Below are 21,756 nucleotides of genomic sequence, written 5' to 3' on the forward strand. Positions count from 1 at the left end.
TGTATGTGTCCTGGAAGATGGAGCAGCCCGAGCGAAGACACCACAAGGGTTCTGGACGGTGTTCCGTGAAGCCCTTTTAGCCCAATGGGCATTGCGCATCTGGTACTCGGCATCAGATCGTCACATATGTTAAAGAGACACACAAATGTTGACTGCACAGTGCGTTCTGGAAAAAAACCTAAATACTAATCGTGATTTTGATCTAAATAAAACACAAATGGGTCCTTACGCACCCTGCATACAGAAGGATAGACCTGCACCGCCTAATCAAACCACTATACGTGGCACAGTAGTAAATCCAGTCAGACCAGTTCTTTGACTCTAAACAATGCACAAAAATAACTTCTTTATCAGAAAGGGACTTAGCAGGATATGAATCCTTTCGGTCACAGTAAAATCCAGCCTTCGCAATCACCATAAACACTCTCTCCAAATATGTATATATTTTGGTGGTTTACCACACATATTCCTGGTGCTATGTACAGCTCTCTCCTGCTTCTTTTGGGCTAGGTTTCCACTGTTTATCTATACACCCAAAAATCAACACTGAAAGTGTGATTAAAGAGCACTGTACAATGGAGTAAAGGGACACAAACAATATAATTTAACTAAACATAAAGTAACCTCATCACTTTCGAGGATCAAGAGTAAATTCTATGTATTTATATAGTTTGAGATTGTTGTTAACAACTGTTCAAGGTCATAACTCCCTCCCCACAAGAGTTATCCTTAAATGGTATATCCCCATTCCTCTGGTTTATATCATTCTCCTAAACCTCTTGCACAGTATATTGGTTTGCCCAACTAACGAACACATGCATCAACCCCACAAACAATATCAAAGTCTCTTCTCCCTCCACTATATTGTATACCCCGAGTCAAGTCTAACCCTCACATAGTACATCCCACTAATCCCAAATTCAGAAAAAAAGCATACCAGTGACCTATCCTACTCTTTCCCCATAAAATGGCAAATCTTAATTTCCAAACTTCAAATGGAATATCCCAGCTTGCTCTCATGGGATACTAATGTCACTTGCTTCCTTAACGTGTACTTCACCTTCTCCACCCCAAAAGGTGAAACGCCATCATGATACAGATCGGATAAGCGTTGCCTCTCCTTTTCAGAAAGCAATTGAAGACTTTTCTCTTATAATAACACATCGTCCGAAAGTAACTACTATCACTGCCACTACGAGTGGACACCAGTGGAAGAAAGGCCTTTCACCTGTATGTAGGTTATGCTCGCCCATCTCACTACTGTAGGTCCCAGTCAGTTCTCTCGTATAGCACAATGATGATTTGCAAAAAGGTTTGTACTTCACAAATACTCATACATCTGTAGCCAGCCTCTTCTAACATTTACAAGGTATGTCTCAACATCAACTTGCCATCAACTCAGCATATCTTCATATAACAGATCTCCTCATCCCTCTTCCCAGCCATATTCCTTTCACCTTGAGCAATAGCTCCGCTTACCAGATGAATCACTAAGCTTATTTTTCAACCATATAGCTTCTAATTCGTCCAACATGACCTCCAGTATACTTAGTGTCACATGGTATAAGTGCAAAGGCCACCAATCTCACATATTGTTAACTTATTCTGTAGAGTTCTCTGTTTTTTGTTTTAGGTCAGATATGATTTTATTTTTTTTAGTTGAGACATCATGGTAACAATGTGTGCGTGGCAGACCCTCTGGGTGTTGAGCAGACAGCATGTAAGAGCTTGTGCTGGGGCTAAGTCACTGAGACAGTCTGCGGCCCATTTTTTAACAGGATGCTTCGCCCAGATCGGTTTTATTTGAATGCGGGAAGCGGGGTGGATGGGCTGGTTTCTCTCTCGTCTGCATGCATGAACCTGCTCACTGAATGATTTGTCGTATTTATTAGGAGATGCAACAAGAAAGTGCATGCTGGCCTTTGAGGTAGGCGTGCTGATTAACTGCCTCACCTGGAAACAGTTGTGAGGATATACTAAGCCTCGTAGTGCAGTGTGCTGATGGGCTCCTTCTTAGACAAAGCCTTGACTCTTAATTCCAGACCCTTAGTGGGAGCATGTTTTTTGACAGCACTGTGGCGAGATGGAGGTGAAACAATGCACTGGGAAAAGCCACAATGTGAAGGAAGGGGCTACAGATGATGTGAAACTTGCTTTGATAGCTTCTACAATGGCTGATTTACAGACTATGATACAAGCAGCAGTGGATGGTGCTTTTAAGTCTATAGACGTTGCTCTTTCTCCAAAAGAGATCGTATCTGATGAAACAAAGGATATCAAAAGGATAACTCAGAACATGGAGATGAAAACGTTGGAACACATTAAACGTAATATGGCATTTACATGCCCCCCTATGCTAGATGAACCTGAATCTCTTCAGTTACACAGTGCTGTTATAAAAGTTTGAGTCAGAATGGAAGCAGATGGACAGGCATACTTTTGCACGTTTCGTATAAAAAAAGACAGCAGTTGCAGGGGGTTTCGGATTAATGCCCTTCCATGGTAAAAGTATATTCACTAATGGCAAGGTTGGACACTCAAGGTGTCATGGTTTCAGAGGATGCTACGCTATCTGATCTCATTGACGAGATGATGGACCTGGCATTGAAAAGGGCTTATGTAGGCTCAAACCTTTCGGTAAGGGCTGCAGCTTATGCCAGTTATACGGTGCAGTCCTTCATGAAAGATTTTCAAACCCTGGCTGAACTACTGATCAGGGGGCAGAAGTAATGCCAACTTTAAATAACATGGAAACAACAAGAGAGATTTTTGTAAGTCATTTCTTATGACACCTGTCTTACTACTCTGCCTCAGTAGAGAAAGCTCACCCCCAGTTATGAAGGAGACCATGGAATGCAAAAGCGTCCTGCTGATGATAATGCCTTTTTCTGTATCAAAGTTATTTGGGGATCAGTTAGACAGTATCATTAAAAAAATAGAAAACAGAAAAAAATCGGCTGAGAATAAGACATTACTAGCCCCAGTAAAGCAAGCCTCCGGGAAAGATATTCATGTTTCTGAGATGCTTTTCAACCATCCTTTCCGGTAAGAGGAGGAAAATAAGACCTTTTGAGGTAGGCAAAGGGTCACTCCTGACAAATCTCAGCCCTACCAACCTGGAGCAGCAAATCAGAATCAGGCAGCCTCAAAGTCCTGGCTATGTTGGGGTTCGCTTGGAACTTGAAGTGGGAGAAAGACTGAAGTTTTATCTGAATGAACAGGCATGTGCAATTCAAGACACTTGGGTGCTCCAGGTGATCAGAGTAGGACACTGGATAGATTTAAATTATTTTCCTCCCAAATACTTCTGTGCTACTCTCTTCCAGCCAAAGTGGAAAGGCGAGCCTTTACGCAGTGGAATACAGAAACTTTTGGACAAAAGTGCAATAGCACAATGTCCCTTTCACCAGAGAGGAAAAGGAAGGTATTCCATTTTGGTTTTGGTCAGAAAAGAGACAGGAGATTGCAGATCGGGCCTGGATCTCAAGTTTGAACTCTTTTGTCCCTCACAAAATTCAAAATGCTTCCTTTGCAACTGATAGTTCCTTTCATAATTGTGGGTGACTTTTTGGCATCCACAGGTCTGCATGGCACTTACCTTCACATACAAGTACATCCGACCTCTCAAAGTCACTAACAATTTCAGGGATTTCCTTCTGATTTGTCCACCTCTCTGAGGTTATTCACTAAAGTTATGGCTCCCTTGTTGGGGGTTCATCCTTGATAAGTGCACTGAACTGTTTCCAAATCTTAACGAGTGGCTCATTTGTTCTAAGGAAGGAGACGACAGGGAGGTATGCAAAGTGATAAAGGAGCACACTCACCTCTTGAATCGCGAGAAATCAAATATGGAACCTTCACAGAACCTACAGTTCAACACCAAGGAAGGAAAGATTCTTCTTTTTCAACAGATGCAAATTCAATCACTAAAATTGGACTTGGAGCGACAGTTATCAAGCCAAACTGCTCCTGCCAAGAGAGTGGTTCAGGGGTTGATGGCATCCACAATCATGACTCTTTCCTGGGCTAGGTTACATTTGCATCATCTGATAAATGTTCTGCTATTGTGTTAGGACCCGGGTAAGAGAATAACGATCAGGAAGTCCACACAGATTCTCACGCTTGTCAGAAGATGCAGTAGTGGCGTCTGGGGGGAATTTACTCACGGAACACCCAGTCAAACCATGCCCAACTGCAATAATTTCCACCGATGCCAGTCTGAAACGCTGGGGCGGTCCTGGACCAGAGTTCAGTTCAGGGTCTGTGGTCAGTACAGGAAAGAAGGGCATCCTCCAACTAGAGGGAGCTAAAAGTGGTCAATTTAGCTCTGCTCAGCACTATCAATAGAATATCATGTGGTGGAAATAAGAACAGACAAGAAGACTGTGATGAGCTACATAAACATCAGGGGAGGTGTAGGGTTAAATCCTTGAACATACTGGTACGTGAAATTTGAGAATAGGCAGAACAGGATTTAACAGTCTTGAAGGCAGTTTATCTGCCTCGGAAATACACGTATGCATCAGATCACCTCAGCAGGGGTTTTCATCAATGTCAACATTATCTTTAACGAGTCAGACAGTCCAGGTATTGGTGAAGGAACATGGCCCCCAAATGGTGAATCTATTTGCCAAATAAGATAATTCCCTCCTTCCTCGAATTCTGCACAATTATACTACTCAAAAGTCTTCAGAGAATCAATGCAAAGTTGATTGTTTGGCAAGAGGATGTTTCTATGCATTTCCTTCAACTTCCCTAATTCAAAGGGTTTTGCAGCAGGTGAGAGAGGACAAGGCGAATGTTCTTCTGGTACTGCCAGGATGGAACCGTCGCCCACTCCTCATCCATTTATAGGTCATATTATGTCTTTCCTAGCATGTCAGAGACTCAAATTCGCCGCTTGGCTATTGAACGGCTGAACCTGGAAACCAGGAATTGCATCATTAGTCCATCAGTCCAGGTAAAAATGTAAATTGATACTTGTATAGCGCACTACTCACCCGCAAGGGTCTCAAGGCGCATGTACGAATACCGCTGTGCAACCCATCCTGGCTTTCCCTGTGAAGTGTCCACTCCTGGGCACCCCCAAGGTGGAGGCCAGGCATCCTTAGCGTTGTGGGGGCCGTTGTGGAGATTAAGCCAGCTATTGCCCAGAGTTGCAGAGTGGGACTCCATGATTGGAATAGGCACCGAGGCGAGAATTATCAGGTCCGTGGAATTCGGAGCCCAAGACCCGCCGAGGCGGGGAATTGAACCCTGGTCCCGGGCTAGATCTCTGCATCAGGGTCTGCTGCTCTAACCATTGAACCACACTTCTCCACTACCCTAAAGTCCTATTTTGACACAGACAATCCTTTGGCATGTGATGTAATAGACCGAATTCAGGGGTGTTAGAAGAGCTAGTATTGGTTCTAGAAGGAAGGTTTTAACATGTATTTGGCAGTCTCCACTGTACGTGCCCGGTGGGCAGCCGTGAGAGCCTTTAAAGAGCCAGGGCTTCAGAAAGTAGGCTCTTTAGTGAGAAGACTGTTACGTTGTTTTCTTTTTAAGAGACGGGTGTGGAATTTAATAAAATATCTACTTGTCCACGGGACAGGTTGCTTCATAAATCTACTTGTCCTGTAACTAAATCCACGTGTCCCTTTGGTGCCATGTAGTGCAACGTCAAATAACGGCAGCATTCTCATTATAGAAGAGCTCGGATAATAGCCTCTCTGGTTATGTCAGGCTCAGATTATAGAAGGTTGCGAATACTGGTGATTTCTTTATTTTGGCTCTTTTTTTGCACATCTACCCATTCATCCTTTCATTCACCCACTGATATCTAGCATTTCACCTTTACATTGGTATCCATTCATTCTTTCATCAGACTTTCATTCTGTTTGCCCATCCATCCATCCGCCCATCCATATTCAAACCTACCCATCCATCCCCAACCATATCCATCCATCTCAGCGATCAGCCCATCCTTCCGCTCATCCATCAATGTACCCTTTCACTCATCCATCCTTCCACTCATCCATCAATTTACCCTTTCACTCATCCATCCTTTAGCTTACTAATCAATACACCCTGCAACCCATCTATCTTTTCACCCTTTCCTTCATCAACACATCCATCATCCATCCACCATCTCCATCACTCATCCATCCTTTCACTCATTCTTCCATCTAGTAAGTCACAGTTACACTCACTCATCCATCCATCCACTCACTCACTCACTCTCCGTTACACATTAATTATGGGCCTTTGACAGCTGAGCTGCAGACGGGTGAGGCCCATCAAGAGCTCCATCCCAACTGTAGCTGCTAAAGAGAGGGGTTCACAATGCCCTGGTCCAAACCTATCCTTCCAGCTCTAAATCTATCATTCAAACTCATCCATCCCTCCTCCTTCCACTCATCCATCCATCCTTTCACTCATCCATCCTTCCACTCATCCATCAATTTACCCTTTCACTCATCCATCCTTTAGCTTACGAATCAATACACCCTGCAACCCATCTATCTTTTCCCCCTTTCCTTCATCCTCACATCCATCATCCATCCACCATCCCCATCACTCATCCATCCTTTCACTCATTCTTCCCATCTAGTAAGCCACAGTTACACTCACTCATCCATCCTTCCATCCATCCATCCACTCACTCACTCTCCATTACATATTAGTTATGGGCCTTTGACTGTTGAGCTGCAGACAGATGAGGCACATCAAGAGCTCCACCCCCACTGTAGCTGCTAAAGAGAGAGGTTCACAATGCCCTGGTCCAAACCTATCCTTCCAGCTCTAAATCTATCATTCAAACTAGTCCATCCCTCATTCCTTCCACTCATCCATCCATCCATCCTTTCGCTCATCCATCCACTTTCATCCCCTCTATCTACCCTTTCACTCATACCCATCCTTTCACTCATCCCTCCATCCTTTTGCTCTTCCATCTTTCACCCCTCCATCCTTCTTTTCCCTCATATCCATTCACCTTTCTCACTCATCTCTCCATCCATCCTTTTGCTCTTCCATCTTACACCCCAACCATCCTCCTTTTTCCTCATATCCATCCACCCTTTCATTCATCCCTACATTTACCTTTTCACTCAACTATCCACCCTTCTATCCATCCTTCCACCCAGCCATACATACACCCACTCCACCATCCATTCATCCACTCTCTCTCATCCATCAATCCACGCTTTCATTCAACCATTCATCCGTTCACTCGTCCATACACTTTCACACCATCCATTCATTCACCCTTGCACTCATCCATCCTTTAACTCATTCATCCATGTATATATTCTTTCACGTCAATTATGAACCCTGGTCTGGACCTGCAGAAAGAAGAGGCCCATCAAGAACCCTACAGCTGCTGTAGGGTGTTCAGATGCCCCTGGTGCACGCATGAAGTGAGACGAGAGGCCCAGTGCTTGGACAGACATGAGGGTGTGCTTGAAGACTGCATGAATTCGCCATGGGGACACTATTGAGAGTTATTGTAAGCCCTGGATGGCAGGATATGAGGCCAAGGGGGGCGGGTCAGGGCAGTCAGAGGGGGTAACAGAGTGGGTGGGATTAGCAATTTCAGGCACTGGGTGAAACATAAGGTGCACAGTAAAGGCAAATTGCAAAGGAGGGTGTGTAAGAGCATGATGATAAGGGAAAGCATGTGCTTTACTGTAGGCCCCCCCCCCCCCCCCCCCCGAGGCGAGGGTGAGGAGCGATCCTGGGGCTGATTGAGGCCCAAGGGTGAAGCACAAAATAAAAGGCAGGGGGGTCACAAGGTTAAAGTCTGAGCAGGAGCCAAGAGGCCGATAACATTACCTTCCAGTGATGTGAGTGTTCTGGCTCTGCAGAAGCTCCATGTTTGTTTTGTGCTCGAAGAAAATGAAAGGACCAGGGGAGGGCCTGAAAGCCACACGTGAGCCTCAGGGAGAAAGCAAACAGACTCCAGTCCTGTGGATGTTTTATAGGAGCTGCAACTTTGAGCTCAGCTCCATCATGTTGTGCTTCTGCTCTTGGGAAATTAAAATGCAGGCCCCAGCTTTTGCAGGGACCCTTTCGCTGCCAATAAACTTAGCAGAGCTTCTTATTAACTGGTTGTGATCAACAGGGTTGAACAGCTGTGTATCAGATTACTGTAAGACTGTCTACTTGTCCTTTGGACAAAAAAGAAATGAAAACCTCTTGCCCTTGTAAGAAATCTTGATGTCTCGGGCGTCGGGAGATAGGAATTCCCCACCCCTGAATGTCTGAGACCACTTTTCCATTGTCCCTTACCCTTTTCCACAGTCCCTTACCATTTAAGACCTTTCCCTGGGGCTTACAGGCCTTACATAGGCATTTTTTAAGTGTTGGAACCAGAAGAACTTAAGTTTCTGGCTTATAAAGTGTTTTAGTGGCTACTTCATCTGCTGGAGAGTGGGAGAATGTGGAATTGTTATCCAACGAACCCTTCCTGAAATTCCTTCTGTGCAAGGTGGTATTATGTCCCAGCCAACATTTTGTCTCCTAATGTGGTTACCGTTTTCCATTCTTCAGAAGACAGTAATTACGGTTTTATGTCCTTCACCACAGTCGGAGGAAGAAAGGCTTCTTCAATTATTGAATGTAAGATGAGCCTTCTCAATTAATTTAGCGAGGACAGGGGCTTTCAGAAAGATAGACTTCTTATTTGTGAATTTAGGATTAGCTGGGCAAGGTTTAAAGCTGGTAGCCACTTCATTAAGTTGATGGTGGAAGTTAGCTATGGTTTAACAACGAGAGTCAAGAGGGAACACATTCCAGGAGTAGTTCAGGGTATGGCAGTCTCCGGGGTAGCATTCAATAAATCTCCCACGCAGGAGATTTGTAACGTGGCTACTGGGGCCTCACCCAACACTTTTATAAAAGCATTATAGATTGGAATCTGGCAGTGACTCAGCAGCATTTGGAGCTTCAGTGTCGAGATCGGTAGAAGATCAAGAATTAAATAGTCAACTTTCTGTTTTTGCTGTTACAAGTATATGTTTGTTGTGTTAAGCATAAGCCCGTGCTGAGGCAGCTTGATTAATTTGGTATCTGCTCAAGGTGTAAGGAGTGTGATCGGGAAGAGGGACAAAAAAATAGAGGCGGGTTACATACTGGTGATCTATATCACTCAGAGTTCTACTCTTGCCAGTCACAGTCAAAGTTACCCACGGTTAAGAATCAATCAATCATTTGTAAACGCACTACATATCTGCGAGGGTCTCAAGAATGGGTTTCGGCTTCAAGTAGCTTGGTATGGCAGGATGCGAGGTAGGTGACCTATACTTTTATATCATGTGACAGATAGTATAATGAAGGTCATTTAGGAGGAATTGGAAGCTAATGAAGGTCATTTAGGAGGAACTGGAAGCTATGTGGTTGAAACATACATTTGGCGTTTTATCTGGTGGGAGGAGCTATTGCCCAATTTGTAAGGGCTGGGACAGGGATGAGTAGAACTCAGAATAATTACGATTACCGGTACGTAACCGGCCATCACGGCTGATAATGTCCCTACAAAGGAACATCCAAAGACCTATTGAACTTATACTGTATTTTTATAGGTATAGGAAATACGACAATTCGAGTTGCAAAAAGTACCAGGGCGCACTCTCAGCCAACCTTCTACAACGGTTTTACTGTTGGGGTGAAAGGAGTGCCTGAGAACGGTTCGCTTCTTTTCCTTCTGGTCATGGGCGTAGGAGACACTAAATTTCTGGGGGGGACAGGGACAACCTTGTGGACTTTCCAGTGACCCTATACAATTCGCCCATTGTGCGAGACCGTACGCGCGTTAAACGTATACAATCGCATAGTTATGAAGAGAAATATTGAGAAAGGCCGGCAAGTAGTCACAGTGTAGGGTGTTGCAGTGACGAACAGCCTACAATAACACCAGTGTCTGTGGGGGGCTGCTTGCATTCTTGGATCTGTGCTGAGCACCCCCAGCTGCTCAGAGGCCCCAGCTGACGTGGTGTTATGTACTGGAGTCTGTCACCAGGCAATGTCGGGCCTAGACAGGCTGAAAGACATGAAACCTATTGAGTGCAGTGCATTGAAGGGTGAGTGATGTCTGTGTGAGTGCAGGGTGAGCAGTGTGCCTGTGTGAGTCCTTGGTGAGTGATGTCTGTGTGAGCGCAGGGTCAGCAGTGTGCCTGTGTGAGTCCAGGGTGAGTGATGTCTGTGTGATTGCAGGTTGAGCAGTGTGCCTGTGTGAGTGATGCGGATGGGTGAATGCTGGCTTAGTGATGTGTCAGGGAAGGGTGAGTAATGGGTCTATGAGTGCAGGGTGACTGTGCCTATGCGAATGCAGGGAGAGAGATGTATCTGTGCAAGTGCAAAGAGACTTGTCTGGCTACTCCCAGAGATGTATTGGCCAAGATACCTCTTTCTCAAATGTGCTTAAGAATGCACCATTTGCCCACTCTTTTTTCAAAATGTTCTCGTGGGAGAACCCCCGAATCCCCCATAGGTGGTTGGGCCTCGCTCGCTGCGCGCGCTCGTCACAGTGCAGTGTTTACGCCGCACCACTTTCAAATGTCACCAGCCGCCCCTGCCTTTTAAATGAAAATTACAGTGTAGGCATAAGGTGATCACATATCATTTCACACACTGACAAATCTGAATACACAATGTAATACAGCAATGTCTAGCACCATCCCCTAAATGAATATAAAAAAAAAAAAACTTTGACCTAATGTCAGATGTGTCAGTACGAATCTAGTTATACTGAAAACATTGACAGTCTTAACTCTCACAGTAGTTTAAGGAAGAAAGTCTTGAAAATTTCCAAAAGGCTTCCTCGGAGTTCTTAAAGAACACTACAGCACGTCAACACAGAGCATTATATAAGTGTCCAATCTGCGGCTGGGCTGCGCCGCGCTGGGCCCGAGAAGAGACCTGCACCTGGTATGCCCAGAGAACCAAAGGTGTGTGCGGTGACCTGGGGCTGTGATGTATACACTCACTGCACTGACTGCATGCCAAGAACAACGGTGCAGGACGCTGCTCACAAATGGACAGTGACAAGAATGACAGAACAGAAGGTAGCGCTAGCAACCCTAGCCTATGCGTTAAAAACACACAAATGTCCATTTTCGCACAACAATCTCCAAAATCTTTTCCCATCTTCCTACCTCGCAGATATTTCATTCGCCCCTTGAAAGCCTTGTAAGCGGCCGTCTGATTAATTCCCAGTCCGTATGAGGTTAGATTTCTCACGTCCGCGCTCATAAAACTAAGTCTACTTTGTAAGCCTCATTCAGATAATTAGAAATTTATCACATTTAAGCAAGAATATTGAGCCACAATGCCCGTGAAAAGCCGAATTTAGAGACAGGCCTGCAAACACTAGTCCGCGGTGACATTTACACAATTCCAATCTATAATTACAGAAACACGGCGTGAAAAGGCCCTTTGTTATCGGGAGTTATTCAAAGTGCGGAATTAAGACAGAACATACGTGGGCACAATTTAAACAAAATGCGACGAGGAGAGGGCTTTCACGCACTATAAATAAAAAAAAATAAAAAGCAGCACTGGCAGCAGAGGTGAGGGCGAGGCTGCTGAGCCGAGGCTCAGGCTGCACTCCAGACTCCACTCAGTCAAAACTGACAGAACAGAAGGTAGCGCTAGCATACAACCCTGTATGTTTTTGCAATCTGTCCTTTTGTAATGTTTCTCATTATGTTTCATTTCTGTTCCTAATGTGAAGCGCTCTGACGCCTTCGGGTAAAGTCCGCGCTATATAAAAATGCATAAATAAATAAATAAATAAATAAAAACAACTTGTAAACCCCACACCCCCACCACTTTCAAATGTCACCAGGCGCCTGGCAGCTGAGGTGAGAACTAAATAATTCCCTGAGCCTCAGGGGTGCTGCGCCACACAGAGACTTCAAAAGAGCAGAGGCAGGGGGGCGAGTGGCCTATGACGTCACCTTATGCTGTGACTATCGGATCATTTGAGAGGCGCCAGGTCAAATGCAGGGCCATTAGGACACACATCACCTCTCGCACTTCGCACTTTTTTTCGCGCGCTAATGGCCTGCCAATCTCCCTCTCAGGAGGTAGAGGGGAAATTTGTTTGACCCCTCGTCCCCCCCACCCTTGTCCCCTGTGTCCCCCCCACTCCAAAATCTGGGGGGGATATGTCCCCCACAGTTCCTACGCCCATGCTTCTGGTCACCCCAAGTTATCACTCTCTGTTTCAAACTAATGGCTTGCACACCGTAGCGCGAGCCTGTCTTTTGGTCGACCACATACTCCTATCACAATAGTCACTGTTCGGTGTGTCCCATATTTTTCACTGCGCCATCTTTATCTTTTAACATAGTGTGTCATCATGTCACTCAAACATGTCTATCTTAGTGCAACACTACAAACTATTTTCCAACAACGTGTGCGCAAACGAGGGCTTTTTAAGTTATCAGCATAGTACCAAGATCCCTCACCGAAAGTTAACTGGAAGAGGTATGGAAAGAGATATATATCCAAAACCAACGAAATACAACAGTCTACTCTAGGTCTATGATGTACCCAGGGCTTTAAGTGGGGTGAAAAAACTGGCGAGTCTCTCAAAGGGGCGTGGCTGATGTCATTACGGGCGTGGCTTAAAACACTAAGGTAAAAATCTGTGTGCTACCCGACTAGTATGTTGCTACCTCTTTCGTCATTGCACCCATATACATACTAAAAGTAACATTACACCAACAACAAACCAGGACACTGGCTTTGTCAATGGTTGTTAATTGCATAAGAAATTCGCAAAACAATGGCCTCATTGTATGCAAAATAAAAAATGCTTCGGTTCTGAAATTATGAGACAGTGAAACAACTAGAACGCTTACTGTTGAGTCTGTTGTTACATCATAGGCAGAGAAAGGTGATGGTGCTGCAGAGTTAAGATTTATTTCCCACCCTGAGGGTGAGGACACAAATGAAAAGCCCGACAGGGACCCGTCTCAGCACCTGCTTTTCAGAACTGCTAGAGCAGAGCACTCGTAGGACCCGGCCCACTTAAAGCCTTGAATCTATCCAAGTGCATATGCAGTGTTTAGTTTAATCCGCCACCTCGTCCATTACCCCGTCTCCACCTCACCTATGACCATCGTCTCGTCCGGGATCTCCTCTATAAAGCATCTCTTTTCGGTCTCCCCGATATGGAAATAAAGGGCACTGGAGAAACCAAGCTGAAGCAACAGCAAAAGGAGCGACAAGGCCCACAACCGGCACATCCTGTATTTGGCAGCCATGGAAAAGACTTCACAAAAGATTACGCATGCGTGCGACCAGTGGCAGCTCTGTGCGGTCCAAGCCTCGCCTTCATCATCCGGCACAATGATTGGCCATGGAAGTAAAAAGAAGTGAGCTAGACTGAAACCGAGGCTTGAAATGCGCGCACAAACGTCATGCCACAGGGATGGACAATCACCACAGTCAGAATAGAGACATTTGCAAGGTCCATGCCGTATGCTGAAAGAAATGGATTGGGGGCGAGGCTTGAACCGCACTCTCAGGAAACGAATGGAGGAAATGTTGTCACATTTTGATAGGTGGAACGAGAGCGTGCATTCTAGCTTTGATATGTAGACACGGAACTATTAAGCCTTCCGAAAACGCTTCAAAAGTTAAGGCATGGCATTTCATAACTTCCCTCTCCATCATTTTTAAAGAACCTATTTTTAGACTACATAGCTGCCAAGGTTTCAGATTGCTATGTGTGACATTTTCATAATTTCGGTGTAATTATGAGTGATATTTCAACGACTGCGAGTGACACTTTCTTGCGATCAAAATCAAGCAATTTAAACGAGTGCGATTTACCACCCTTTAACAGTGACCCTCAAGTCTCTAGTACCACTCTCTTACATGCTTTTGTTTTGTTTTATAGCGCTACTCTTACCATTGTAGGGTGGCAGAGCACTTTACATCACACAGAAACAATGAATCTCAAGTGTATAAATCAGTGTATAGCAAATGTTACATAAGAGGTGTAGGAAAGGAGTCATAGTGCATTCATACTGGGTATTTTTTTTTTTTTTTTTTTTTTTTTGGAGTTTTCTATAGCACTGGCCAGACCCGAGGGTATCGGAGCGCTTTACAATCGAGCTGGAGGGAACGGGTGCATAACAGTATATCAAGAAAGAGAGATTCATACAAGTTCAAGGATTAACATTGTTAATTGGCGCCAGAGGGGCGAGTTTGAGGTAGTGGGTTAGAGGTAGTCATAGTTGCAGGGTGAGCTGCTGAGGTAGAGTTCGGGAATGCACGGTTGAGGTAGAGGATTTTGAGGCGTCTCTTGAAATCTTGAAAGGAGGTCGTAGTCCTGATGTCAACTGGGATGGAGTTCCAGATTTTTGGGGCGTTGCCGGCAAACGAGCGCGTAGCGGTTTTTTGTTTCCGGGTTTTCATGGGGATGAGTAGTAGGGTGTTCGAGCTTCTGAGGTTTCTGGACTGGCCCGCTTTCTTGAGCTTGGAGGCTAGGTATTCCGGTTTCCCTGTGTGCAAGGCTTTGTGTGTAAGACAAGCCGTTCTGTAGCTGGCGCGCATTTCCATTGGGAGCCATTTTAAGTCTTTGAGTGCTGGGGATATGTGGTCGAATTTCTTTGCCCCGGAGACCATTCTGGCGGCTGCATTGAGGGTGGTTTTCATTGGCGCTAGGTGTGATAGGGCTGTGCCTGATAAGGTTGCGATCCCATAGTCCAGTCTGGATAGCACCAAAGATTGGGTGGCTATTTGGAGATCCCTCTGCGGGATGTGAGGTTTGATTTTGTTGAGGAGTTTCAGATTGAGGAAGGCGCTCTTTGCGGAGTTCTTGATGTGGTTCGTCATTGAAAGTTTGTGGTCAAGGGTGATTCCGAGAGACTTTACTGAGTTAGTCAGAGTGAGATTCCCACTGAGATATAGTTTGAGTGCTTGATTGTAAGAAGCTCAAACTCAGAATTTAAAATGTACCATTGTGGCTGTGGGTTGTCTTTACTAATAAGAATTGATTTCTACTCAAATGAACCATTTTTGCATAATTAGGATAGTAAACAAGCATTTACAATGCAATGGTCTCGGCATTATTAAAGGTAGAGCTATTGGCATTGCACATGACATATATATATATTTTTTTAAATAATAAATAAATGGCATTGTCATTTACATTGCCAATAGCTTAATCGTTAAATAAATGGCATTGTCATTTTCAATCCCAATTGCTTAATCGCTCGCAAATGCATGACCTATTGCATTTACACACACACACAGAGCCACACACACACCCAGAGCCACACACACACAGAGCCACACACACACACAGAGCCACACACACACACAGAGCCACACACACACACACAGAGCCACACACACACACACAGAGCTACATATGGTAAATGAATGATGCACAGTCCACTGTGTAGGTTGAGATTCTTTATTGTAAGTTCCTTCCAATATATTAAGTACAGAAGTAAAACCCCACCAGGAGCCAGCTGTTAGCAGCTCAGCCTGAGATGACAAACTGCCACAGACAGTTGTAGAGAGGCACTGTGAGCCAGAGGGACACCCAGGCATTCTATGATGTCACAGATATCATAGTACAGTCTATCCAGGGGAGAACAGTGGAGAGGACATTTACTACACATCCTCTTCCCTTATGGAGTAAGAACAGAATAAAGAAACAATCGTCAAAGTACTTTAAAAGCAACAAGTACTGCATGAGATATCACTAGCATGAACAGAAATACAATAACACGCTACATTTTAATTGAACAAAAACAACAAAATGCTACTACAAGCCACATCCCCTTCCCTTAGGGTAAAAGCATGGTTAAGATGAATGAGAACCAAAGTAGCAAAGAAAGGTGGTCACGCTCACAAAAGGGTACACCAGAGGGAACACCAGAGAGTTTGTTGATAAACAAAGGCGAGCGTAGACACAGATCCTTTACAAACTCCCCTGACGAAAACATGCTGACAGAGAAAAAGATGATAAAACTCCTCACTCAAAGTCCCACCGACCTGAAAGCCTTGGCCACGAATCTCAGGCAGGTAGACCTTGAAAGAAGCAGAATGTCAAAAGAAACAATGTTAACAATCTCCACCAATAATAGGGAACAACAACCTTTAAAATCACAACTTCCCCTAAGTAGGGTGTGATGTATTCCTATAGGTTCTGTATCGATCCCCCTATTCCTGACCCTGGTTTGGTTAATAATTAACTAGCAGCCATCCCACGGTGCAAAAAACGTTATCTGATTAAGCCACACCACGGCACAGAAACGTGTTATCTGATTAGGTCATAACGCATGCCATCTAATTAGGCAAGCACTATTCCTCCAGCCCCTGATAAGGCATACGGAGTTCTCAAAACAAATCAAACCTATGACAACCTGGGAAAATCCCGACAGCCATTGTTTTGATTTTACCGAGAACTTCAGTAAAGAATGTGCTAACGACCAGTTCGTATGACATCCTTATTGACGTATATATGTCCATCCTTATGTCAATCTCGGCACCTTACAGGTATAAATATTACCGACATTGCCTTAAGCAAACACACGCGGTGGTGACGAGATCGGAGCAGCGAGACTTGCCGTAGAGCCCAGCACAGAGCGAAGCCCACTGGCGCTGCCCCGCCTTCCTGACGCGCTGAGAAGGAGACGCTGCCTTTCTCCTGCCCGAGAAATCCAGCTCCGGCGCTTCCAAGCAGCCCTTGCAGGCAGCTGGAATATCAAGACCAAAGACGAGAGATACCAGCCCTCAACCATTCTAGATCTCAGGTACAGAACTGAATAACCCCTTGCAGAGAATTCTTGAGTCAGTCACTTGGCAAAACAAACTTAACTTAAACTGCTACTTATCTACTCCCGCCCACGTATTAGGCTTAGGTCAGGTACACCGGGGTAGGCGTAGTTAGAAGCACCAGTTGAGTACGATTAGTCAAATGTATATATGTATGTATCTATTTTATCCATTTTAAATATCTTATGGCTTAGAAACCATATCAATGTTTTTACAGTATTATTTCATAATTCTGCTTTTATTGTATGCACTTTACTTAACCATAAGTATTGCAATAATATCGATTCATTTCTCTTGTACGAGAAAAGAGACTGATCAATAAATAACATGTTTTATTGAACACGCCTGTCTCTTCCTTTTCTCTACAATCTGGTGAAACTAAGAATGCACTGAACTGACTGAGTAAAATAAGTTGTCTTTTGTTTTCACACGACTCTAGAGATACACTCTTGATTAGGGGAGAGCAAAGTTGTTATGTTCTATGGTTGTCAGAAACTAAATCCCTTCTTGTCTATCCAGGGAGGTTAAACTCCTCTCTGCCTATTCGAGAAAGTTTCTAGTGAACTCTGAGCTAGCTGGCAAACCCAAAACTTTAAGTCTAATATCGTCAGTAGAAGACCTAGTTAACCTCGGCCCTAGGTCTATACTATTGAAGGTATTATTCCAATGCGCAGAGCCTATTGGGATAATAGGAACTACACTACATGGCGCCCAAACGTTTGGATAGGCGATAAAACTAACTCAAGACATTAGAGTAACTCAGTCGTGCTTTTTCACACAGAGCCCTTTTTTTCCCATAATACTCCAAAGACGTCTGGAGTGGGTGAAAGGTTATATCCGCCAAACTTCATAGAGAGGAGACTCCTATGTATGGTTCTTGGTTTATTCAACGTTGAAGGATACACTGTTCCAAAATATTGTGCATCTAATCTTTGTTTCCATAAGAAACCTGATCTGCAAACAAACGGAATAACCTTCCTGTCGGTAAAATGGTAGACAGTGAAGAAGAAAGAGAGACAGCTAGAATAACTGCTGAACTCATACCAGCTAATACTACTCTGCAGGAAAATGACCCGGATATAATACTCATCCCGGTCAACATAAGAAAATCTATAACTTTAAAACTTATAAAAAATGGACTGACATCGAGAGGTGGTACAGTCATATTCGTAATTGAGGCACACGAATATCGGCAGACAGAGGTGTTCTATTCATGGATAAACTTTCCAGCAGCAAACGCTGTAACAAAGGACTTCCACTATTACAAAATAGAGGAACCACCTGATGAGTACACTCCTTTCGAGGAGGTGGAAGTACCACTCAAATTTCAAGAGCACCTGCTCTTGTTTAATGGCGCCCTAAAACATAATAATCACATCACCAGGCTCGGTCCACTAGGTAGACCAGGAGCAACGTGGCCGGTCCTAGCCGGATACACACCACATCCAGACATTGAAGAAATGCCTGCAGCAGACCTTTTAATACAGCTAAAACAACTAATCAAAATACATAGACAATTAGTCCAATATGTAATGCGGACTTCAACAGTCCAACCAGCAATTAAAATTCCACAGCTGACCCCTCATCAGGGGAACACAAATAAAATTACACCACAGAACATACAGTCCTGCCTAGGTAAAGTACAAGCTAAACGGGAACAAATTCCATTCTGTGTAAGCACAAAAAATCACTCAAATAGAGGCGGTATTTCCAGACACCACTCCTCTTGAGAAACACAGGATTCTGACTATCTGTCTTCCAATGGGAATCGCACCACATGTGGAGGACTGTGACACTTGGGGCACAGTCTTTGCTTCCATTTACACAAAAACACATGGTGTACCATCCATGTCAGTAATACCAGATGTGCTAAAACAAATTCAAGATGAATACGGTCCAGAACCCGCTTTAACTCTTGGTATGAAATTACTGAAAGACTTCAAGCAGGTCTCGGCAATATTACTAGCCAACATAAAGGGAGAAGCAGCGAATGTGGCGATCCGCCAGAGGTTAAAAGAGACAAATATAGCAGACCAACCAGCTGAAATTGCCAGAATTATAGAAAAATCCAATGAGGAACTAGGTAGAGATAATTTGGGTGGAATACCAGTGAAACCCCAACTAGTTGAAAGTCCTGAAAAAATATTTATTAAAAATAATTTAAACACTCAAAACAAGAGCTGGGATGGAAACAAACAATCCAATCCTAAAGAAAAAAGATTCCAGTCCAGAGGAAGGTCTCCTCGGCGGAGAGAAAGATCTCCGAACCAAGGACGCAGGTCTCCCCAAAGTGAGCCCTCTGGGAAAAAATACAACCTTAGAAATAGGGATAATATAAAGAAACCTGATAGATATCAAGATAATGATACACGTCCCTCTCAATCTTTTCAGACTTCCTCGCAGAAATCGGAAAGAAGAGGACGATCAGAACACAGGGAAGAGCACGTCAAGTCCAAAGACAAGGAACCTGCTCATCCAAATAAAAAGTTACAATTTCCAAAAAAGAAGGTAGCCAGTATTAAAGTAATCAAAGATGCCGAGAATACTGAGGACACAGCTGAAAAACGGAGAATGGGCTCAGACAATGCTAGACAGCGCAGCAGAAGTGAGCATAGCTCGCAAAGTCCTTATGAATCATCTGGAGACAGTGGACACGAATGAATATATTCAAGTGGAAACTGCAGACACCAGAGTTAGCAAACCTCACAAAATATATGAAATAACATTACGTATAGAGGGGGATAAGACTAGAAAAATAAGGGATTTATTTTGGGATAATCTCTCCAAGGGCTATGACATTCTTCTAGCTGAGAAAGACTGGCCACCCGAGTTTGTCAGGGAGTGCCCTCATGGCGAAGAAATAATTATGCCTGCCTTCTCAAATCATATTCCAATTGCATAAAAAATATACACTTGCTAGAAAGTGGGCAGTGGCTCAAGCTCCTGCTTTATATAAAAATCATGTAGGATGGGATGAGGACTCTCCTCCTCACAAAATCCAGTTAAAATCACAACCTACTGCACAGAGGCAGTATCCAATTAAGCAAGAAGCTAAAAAACAGGTAAAAGAGATCCTAGATCAACTTGAATACCAGTGGGTGATTGAAACTTGCACCTCACAAATGAACAATCCTTTGTTTCCTGTCTCCAAACCAGACAATTCATATCGTCTTGTTTTGGACTACAGACACCTTAACTCATGTTGCAAAACTTTTGCAGTGCAAAACTCGCATAGTGCTGCACTAATGAATAACATAGTGCGCAAAAAATACTAAACAACATTAGACATCTCTAATGGATTCTTTTGTCAGAATATAGCACCAGAGAGTAGATATTTGACCGCGTTCTCAATAAATGGCGCTCAAAAAAACTTCTGTCGTTTACCCCAGGGGTTCAAGAATAGCCCAGGATTATTCTCAGCGAGAGTAACAGAGTTACTACAAACCTATGATGACGAGGCATTATCTTATGTCGACGACATTTACCTAACAGATGATGACTTGGATACTCACTTGAAAAGAGTGAACACCATAATACTTGGGTTCGCAGTAGAGGGTTACAAATTCAACTTTAAAAAGTCTAGAATTGCCCATCTAACAGTCCTGTTTTTAGGATATGAATTATCAAGTGAAGGCAAAAGCCTGGCTGACAATTTCCTAGAGAAATGTGCTGTACTCCAAGCACCTAGAACACTAAAAAACCTACAATCAATTCTAGGCTTCCTAAACTTCGGAAGAACATACATTGCAAATTACGCAGAAAGGGTCAAACCCCTTTATGATCTAATAAAACCAGATTTTAAAAGAATCAATTGGACTCAAAAACATACAGAAATTCTGAGATCCTTACAAACAGACATGTTAACTAATACAAAATTAGAAACACGTGATAACACACGCAATCTTGTGATTCGCGTCATCCCAGGAAGATGCGGATTCACATACCTGACCTCTAATGAGGGAGAAAAGGTACCAATTGCATACAAATCACACTTGTACACAGAAGCTGAAAAGAAGTTCAGTATTAAAGAGAACATTGTTCATGCAGTTCAAACGGCTATAGCAAGAGAAAAAGACAAAGCTGACGGTAGACGTATCACAGTCAGAACAGCAGAATCAGCCTTTGAGGCATTAACAACCCCATGTAATTTACCAACAACAGCGTTGAATCCAGAATGGATACAATGGGTGAATTCTATTACAACGGACAGAGTAAAATACTACTTTGATCCAGAACTAAAGGAATTAAAATATCTAGAATATGAAATGACATACCCTCTGCCAATCGACATTCTGCCCTTACGACAGTACGCATGTATAATCTATACAGACGGCCATGCTACCCCACCAGGGTGGGGAGAACAAGCGTACAACCCCACATGTGAAATTACAAAAGAAGTGTGGCACGGAGGGAAACTGAGACCTCTGCTAATAAAAACACACTCAGTAGAAACTAATTCAGAAGAACAAACTGAAATAATAGCATTGAAAATGGCGCTAGATAATGCAGATCGCGAATTCCCGACACTTATAGTGTCCGATTCATATTACTGCGTCAAATCATATAACAACGATTTGCAGAAATGGATTCAAAACGGTTACAAAGATGACACAGGTGCAACAATTAAGCAAAAAGTGCTTTGGAAACAAATAGTTCTTTTGCAGAAAGAACTACCAAAGACTCACGTGATACACTCACTGAGTCATCAGCGTGATGGCGTTCACGTTGCAGGGAATTCATTGGCTGAGAAAGCCACAACGGTAGCAACTGAATCGGCTTCCGTAGTTAGAAAAAGGCGTGCAGTAAAATACATTGACGGTGAAACAGTGCTGGCGGTGAAAACGTCATCAAAAGGCGACTGCTCAGCGCTACCGATCAACTATCCACTCAATTATACATACATAATCGATGCAAACTCCGTCCCTTTTGCTCGAATCCCTGGAGTGGGGGATAGAGTAATTCCAAACA

The 21,756-nt window shown here is 43.8% G+C and overlaps 1 protein-coding gene across 1 annotated transcript in view; it reads right to left on the bottom strand.

Moving 5' to 3' along the window:
- The window catches only part of TMED4 (transmembrane p24 trafficking protein 4), a 58,143-nt gene extending 44,851 nt beyond the window's left edge, over window positions 1-13,292 (bottom strand). Inside the window, exon 1 of the mRNA XM_078666763.1 lies at window positions 13,103-13,292. Within this exon, the coding sequence (XP_078522889.1) occupies window positions 13,103-13,256 (154 nt within the window). The 5' untranslated portion in view covers window positions 13,257-13,292. The remainder of the gene's footprint in view (window positions 1-13,102) is intronic.
- Window positions 13,293-21,756: the final 8,464 nt, after the last annotated feature.

The sequence above is a fragment of the Lissotriton helveticus genome, chromosome 11 (genome assembly GCF_964261635.1).
Source record: "Lissotriton helveticus chromosome 11, aLisHel1.1, whole genome shotgun sequence".
NCBI classification, from domain to species: Eukaryota; Metazoa; Chordata; class Amphibia; order Caudata; family Salamandridae; genus Lissotriton; species Lissotriton helveticus.